The following is a 7,067-nucleotide window of genomic DNA, read 5'->3' as shown; positions in this document are numbered from 1 at the left end:
AACACATAGCAACGTTGACAGTGACAGCGAAAGCCAAGAAGAAGATATGAAAACATGGCCGGTGTTCACATTAACTGATTCGAGAAAGAAATGTAAAGAGATGGAAGTATTAGTCCTAATGGATGGAAAGTCAGTAAAGATGGAAGTGGACACGGAGCTGCAGTATCAATTATGCCAGAAAATGTGTGGAGAAAGGTGTTGTCTGAAAAATGCATACGCAAGTCCAACTTTAGACTGCAAAGTTATTCTGGGCATGAAGTTCCAGTGAGGGGAGAAGTAGACGTTTGCGTTGAACATGGAAAACAAAAAGCTAAGTTACCAATTGTAATAACACAAAATAAAGGTCCTGTGTTGTTGGGATGAAATTGGCCCGCAGTTTTAAAGCTTAACTGGAGTCAAATAAAACAAGTAGTGGCAAAACCTGTCAAAAATGTGGAGCAATTAATAATTCAATATGCGTCCTTAGTTGACAATTCGTTGGGGACAGTAAAAGGAGTTAAGGCACATTTATACATGAAACCAAACTCAAATCCAAAGTTTTTTAAACCTAGATCAATCCCGTTTGCGCTGAAAGACAAGGTAAAGGAAGAAATCTACCGTTTAGAGAAACTTGGGGTACTGGAAAAGGTAGAGTTTTCATATTGGGCGACCCCCTAACGTGCCAGTGTTGAAACCTGATGGTAGTGTACGGATCTGTGGCGATTATAAAGTGAGAATTAACCAAAGTCTAGACGTTCAAGAATATCCAATGCCGACAGCTGAAGAACTATTTACAAAGCTACGAGGAGGCGAGAAATTTTCAAAGATAGATCTGTCGGCAGCATATCAGCAAGTTGTTTTGGACGAAGAATCACAACATTATGTTACAATAACACACATTTGGATTTGTATAGGTATACAAGACTGCCATTTGGAGTTTCAGCTAGCCCAGCTATTTTTCAAAGAACGATGGATATGGTTTTGAATGGTTTACAGGGAGTAGGAGGTATACTTGATGATTTGATAATTACGGGTAAAAATGATGAAGAACATTTTCGGAATCTGGAGAGAGCACTGAAACGTCTTCAAAATATGGGAATCAAATTGAAGAAATCAAAGTGCATTTTTATGCAACCTTCAGTGGAATATTTCGCATTTGTCGTGGATCGACAAGGAATCCATCCATCGCCTCGTAAATTCAAGCTATAAGGGAGGTACCAACTCCGGAAAATCCAACAGAATTGAAGTCATTTCTGGGGCTAGTGAACTATTATCGTAAGTTTATTCCAAATATGGCAAAGTTGGTTAATCCTCTGAATTGTTTACTGTCACAAGAAGTTACTTGGAAATGGTCGGAAGAATGTCAGAAATCCTTTGAGACTTTAAAAGTCCTATTGGAAACGGCACCAGTATTAACACATTACGACCCCAAGAAACCCGTGAGATTAGCGACAGATGCCTCATCGTGTGGAATAGGTGCTGTTCTATCAAATGTATCGGACGAAGGAGAAGAACAACCAATAGCTTATGCCTCGAGAACACTTTCTTCTAGTGAGCAAAACTATTCTATGATCGAGAAAGAGGCCCTTGCAATTATTTTTGGATTGAAGAAGTTTCATCAGTATGTGTATGGAAGACGTTTTTCTTTAATCACAGATCATAAACCGCTTACTATGATACTGGGACCTAAACGAGGTGTTCCTGTCTTGGCAGTCTCCCGCTTGCAGAGATGGGCGATTCAACTGGGTGCATATCAGTATGATATTGAATACCGAACTTCAAAGAACAATGCGAATGTTGATGCGTTGTCCCGGTTACCTAGGAAAAGTGTTGAAGAACCGGACGAATGGGAGGAAGAGGCAGCGGCAGTAAACAGCGTTCAACTGAAGCGGTCACCTGTTTCAGTAAGTATGATTAGAGAGGCTATGTAAAAAGATTCAGTATTGTCTCGTGTAGTATACTATCTGTTACATGGTTGGCCAGAAGGAAAGTTACCAGAGGAACTACAATATTTCTTTACAAAGCAAGACGAGTTTACTGTAGAAGGATGCCTATTGAGAGGAACCCGAGTGGTAATTCCAACCAAATATCAAGGAGTGGTGTTGTCGGAGTTGCATATAAATCATCCAAGAATGGTGCGGATGAAATCTTTAGCACGTTTTCATGTGTGGTGGTCAACATTAGACCAAGACATTGAACAGACTGTGAGAGATTGCACCAGTTGTCAATTTAATCGCTGTAAGTCTCCACTTAAAGTAAATAATCAATCCTTATCAATCCAGAAAAAAAGAAATTTCTTTTGCTTGGCACGCGACAACTTATAAACAGATTACCGGCGCAGCCATCCCTGTCCTTCCTGGGTAGAATCCTGACTCCTGTGAGCTCAACTAAAGACTTAGGTTTGACGCTGGATTCTCATCTATCGTATGATGATCACATCTCTAAGGTAGCGTCTTCATGTCTGTCCAAGTTAATGCAAATAAACCGTGTAAGACAAAGTTTTGACCAAACAACACTTCTGAAAATCATGTCTGCCTTAGTTTTCAGCAAAATGTTTTATTGCTCGTCCGTGTGGTCGAATACTACCAACAAAAATATAACAAAACTTCAACTGCTGCAGAACTTTGCCTGTAAAATCGTAACGGGCACCAGGAAATATGACCATGTTTCGCCACTCTTGCGCCAATTAAACTGGAAGCCTGTTCAACAGTGTCTAGACTATCGGGACTTAGTCTTGACATACAAGTGCGTAAATAACCTTGCCCCCGAATATCTCTGCAAAAAGTTCCATAAGAGTCCTCACGATTGGGCCACCCGTAATAGAGACCTATTTCAAATTCCGAGGTTCAAAACATCAACGGGCCAACGCACATTTTCATAAAGGGCAGTCAAATTGTGGAACAATTTAGACAAAGATGTGAAAAATTCCAAGTCTCTTGATTCTTTTAAGAAAGCTTTAAAAGATCTTTTGTAGTTCCATCTTGTAATGTTACTTTTATCTTCAAAATCCTTTTAATAATAGTCTTTTTTACATACATTTATAAGTCAAATATGTATATGTAATCAATTTTGTAAATAGTTACTGAAAAGCCCTATAGGGAGTACCTATTGTTAGTCATTAAAGTTCATTAAAGTTCATTAATAATCCATGGATTTGGCCTGTACGTCCATGGCAAAGAATTCATGTCGACTTTGCAGGTCCAGTCGAGGGTGGCATGTATTTAATAGTGGTAGATGCTAAGTCTAAATGGATGGAGGTTATATCTATGTCATCAACAATGGTCCACAATTTGTTGCGCAGAAAATGAAAGATTTCCTAAAAGGCAATGGAATTCAAATGCACTTGTCTTCACCGTACCACCCTACTTCAAATGGGGAAGCGGAAAGAGCAGTGAGAACATTTAAAAACTCCATGAAGATTCGTAAGAATGAAGAAGGATCTACTGGAGAGAAATTAGCAAGATTTTTGTTAGGATATCGTACCACACCACATACAGCAACTGGATGTACACCTGCAGAAATTCTTATGGGTCGACGACTTAGAACAAGATTAGATATATTGCATCCCAGTCTGGCAAATAAAATGGATAAGAAATCACATCAATTACCGAAATTGACAAAGCGTAAGTTAGAAATTGGAGATCCAGTGATGGTAAAAGATTATAGAGCAAGAAGAGATCGTTGGATACAGGGAGTAATTCAAATGAAGTTAAGCCCAGTTACATATCGAGTGTTGGTGGACGATGTATTGTGGAAACGACATATTGATCAATTGCGAAGTCTGGCAGGATCAACAGTTCCAGATGGTAAGACAAAACAAGATGCTGAGAAATATCCTCCAACTTGGAGACACAAAAAAGTCTGGTGCTCGATGAAAATACAGTGTCTAAACATATCAACCAAGAGATATTCAAAGAACCAACTGTAAGTACCACAACGACCTTGAAAACCACGCCTCTACCGCAGGTACAGACCTTACCTGACAAGATAACCAAAGAGCCCGGTAATTGTAATGACAGTGAACAGGTATCAAACAATCGCCGGTATCCTCTGCGTAATCGCACGAAACCAAAACGTTTAATTGATGAAATATAGTTTATTTTGATAGATTGTAATCAATCCCGAACTTTTAGGAAAATAACACTACAAGTTAGCTAAAGAACTATTAGAATTGTGCCGGAGGGAATGTTATGTTTATTAATTTATGTTAATTTAATAGGATTTACGTTATTAGTTATGTTAATTGTTATAAAGCTTAAATATATAAAAAGGTTAACTTGTACTATCTAGGCAGTGGTAAAATACACCTAAATGAAATATCAAACACGACAGAAGTTGCCATTCTTTGGCTAAGCTTCACTTGCATTTCCGATCTAAGCTACATAATCCTAAATATTCTTCTGCAAGGAAACGTCCGCGGCAAACATACGTAGCTACTTAATGCAGTATATTCAGAAAGAGGTTTCCGAAGATAAATCGAGTAAAACCGACACAAATGCATGTCAATAACAGGCTAATAACCGCTGATACAACTTCACGTTTACTAATTAAGACACAGATTTTAATAATGAGCTCCAGACACAAATAATTTTAGGAGTTAAACTGAAAAAAACTTTTAAAACCTCGTCATGAAGACTATTTTTGAAATGATGGGAGAAAACTACTATTAAAATTTGTATTTAATTTTATACGCATCACTTTCCTTACAGTTATGCGAGTCCATCATCGTGGTGAATAAAAACCACAAACATCGATGTTTTTCAACCTTATTTGAATACGATTTTGTCTTTAACAGAGAAATATTCATGTCTAAAATCGAGAATGGAACGAAAATTAGTTTCTAAATCTAAGGTCTCATACTTTACATGAATAAAGATCACAGTGTCGTTTACATTTACCACTTCAATAGAAGAAAGATACTGTGTTAAAACCAACAATTATCCCACACATTTACCTCAATGAAGGTGGTTTCAATAAACTCAAGGTGTATTTCACAGACAAAGGGTTTTGACTTTTTTTATCGTTTCTTTCTGCACGTACTGTTGTACAGAGTCATATGGCACGTTCTCAGACTGATTGGTCAGTTCCTAGATATGTTGTCGTCTGATTGGGTAGTTCCTAGGTGTGTTGTTAATTGTATTTCGCAATTCTTATTGCACTTCTAGCAACGGTATACAGGGCTTATTAAAAAAAGGAGCACCTTCATGATCACGATTCTAATCCTGCTGGTGCCTAAATACTGTTCCTGCTCAAGAAGTTACATTCAATTTCAAGGACAGAAAAGCTTTCATGTTAATACCTGAGTTATGCAATATATGAACGTATAGCTTGCAATTCTTTATGAGCCCATGGGCTTAGCAATAGCATAATGAGAGCATTGAAATAATCACAATAGGTCAATTTACGAAGGTCTTACTTTTTCTACGTCCTGTAAAATTAGCTTTATAATTAGCATTCATTGGTACTTTTCATTCTCGTATATTTCATATAGGAGGAAAACTCATAGAGTTAGTATAATTTAAACAATTGCTGGCAAGACTACAGTTTAACGGACACCCGAAGCGCTTGTATGGGGAGCGTGGGCTCGTTTTTGCTTAGGATTATGAGGGTAGGGTTTGGGTCAGCGTCCAAGGTGTCCGCTAAACTGCAGTAACCCCAATTGTTAAATAATTGTTTAATACGTTGTCTACAGGCTGTAACACAAAACTGCAATGTTATAATTTGTATAAAGGAAATTAAACAATAGAATTTAAATGGCTATGCCTTTAAGTCATACGCTAAGCGATTTGTAATTGAACAAATTATAATTCACTTTGTAAAGGTTAGAGAAGGATCACGTGTGTTCTATGGAATTAAGAGTCTCGAGCATTAGATAGAAATTCCCGAAAATTATATAGGAATTTTTATTTAATGCGAGGGTATCTCAATCCCATAGGACACAACTGATTATGCACTAAGCGTCTTAGAACATGGCCAAAGTCACGAAGGATTCTATTATAGTACTAAATTTGTCCCATGCATGTTTTCAAACAAGTGATTATTAGTTTGCAAAAATTGTTTTTTGGTGTAAAACCTTTTTTTACTAGCAAGATAAGCATAATTATAAGGACCATCAAAACAAAAGAGAATACAAAAGAAGGCAATGAAGCGACTGACACATATGACACATGCATCAGCATAAGCACAGCAACTTGACGTTAGCATAAATGAAAAAAACAAAGTGAAAAGAAAATCCTTTTTCTTTTATTTCCTTCAATCTCTAGAGAATATGCTTTGCTTTGTTTAATCGCTTGTGCTTATGTCGCTAGTGAAAACTAGGCTTAAGAAAGCTAATTAAATGCAAAAATTAGGTAGCATTTAATGTCTTTAAGTAGTTCTAAGTTTTCTAAAATTGCTAAGATTTTGTTTTCGTGCAATGAATGAGCATACAATTTACATTGTATGCTCATACACAGAGCTAAAAGGCCAAGTTTTTGATTATGTCAGTTTCAAAATCACTTTCTTCGGTTGATGTTTACATTAGAAAAATAAGAAGAAAGAAGCATGTGTTAGTACGGCGAATACACGACATACTTTAGAAGTTATTGAACACGTGGAAACACGTATGTTGTTTCAGTTTAAGCAATACACATGTGTTTTCTTTTAAATTTGTGAGCAATTATTTTCTAATTCGTTCGTAAGATTTATTTTAGCTTTAAATTTGTGCACAAGAATACATTTACATCATCGAAATGCATTTGAAGCGAGTTAAAATACATCTCATTGTTAATTGTTCTGGTATGTAATGTAGAGTTACGACAATCATTAATATTCTTTAACCTCTTTAGTATTTGCTGTTTAGAGAATACAAGTTAGAAAATGAACAATAAAAAACAATATCTCGTTAGTATTCTCTACATAGAGAATACTTATGAGAAATGGAGAATACCAATGAAGTATTGTATTCCATTGTTTTTACTCCAACGCCAACATGTAAGCCATTGCAATTCTAATGTATGAACTTGTGCGTGTACAAACTATGGTTTTGCAGTCTTTTAGAGGAATTTTATCTCATTTTCTTTTGTCTTTAATGCATTCGGCGCATATAA

General features: G+C 36.6%; 1 protein-coding gene across 1 annotated transcript; it reads left to right on the top strand.

Moving 5' to 3' along the window:
* Positions 1–3,226: 3,226 nt before the first annotated feature.
* Positions 3,227–3,907, top strand: LOC124448967 (uncharacterized protein K02A2.6-like). The gene has a single exon (XM_046999911.1). The coding sequence runs from the start codon at positions 3,227–3,229 to the stop codon at positions 3,905–3,907; it is 681 nt and encodes a 226-aa protein (XP_046855867.1).
* The last annotated feature ends 3,160 nt before the right edge of the window (positions 3,908–7,067 follow it).

Source organism: Xenia sp. Carnegie-2017, unplaced genomic scaffold, assembly GCF_021976095.1.
Source record: "Xenia sp. Carnegie-2017 unplaced genomic scaffold, XeniaSp_v1 HiC_scaffold_23, whole genome shotgun sequence".
NCBI lineage: Eukaryota > Metazoa > Cnidaria > Anthozoa > Malacalcyonacea > Xeniidae > Xenia > Xenia sp. Carnegie-2017.
The sequence above is the reverse complement of the archived record's forward strand: the minus strand, read 5'-3'. Positions and strand labels throughout refer to the sequence as shown.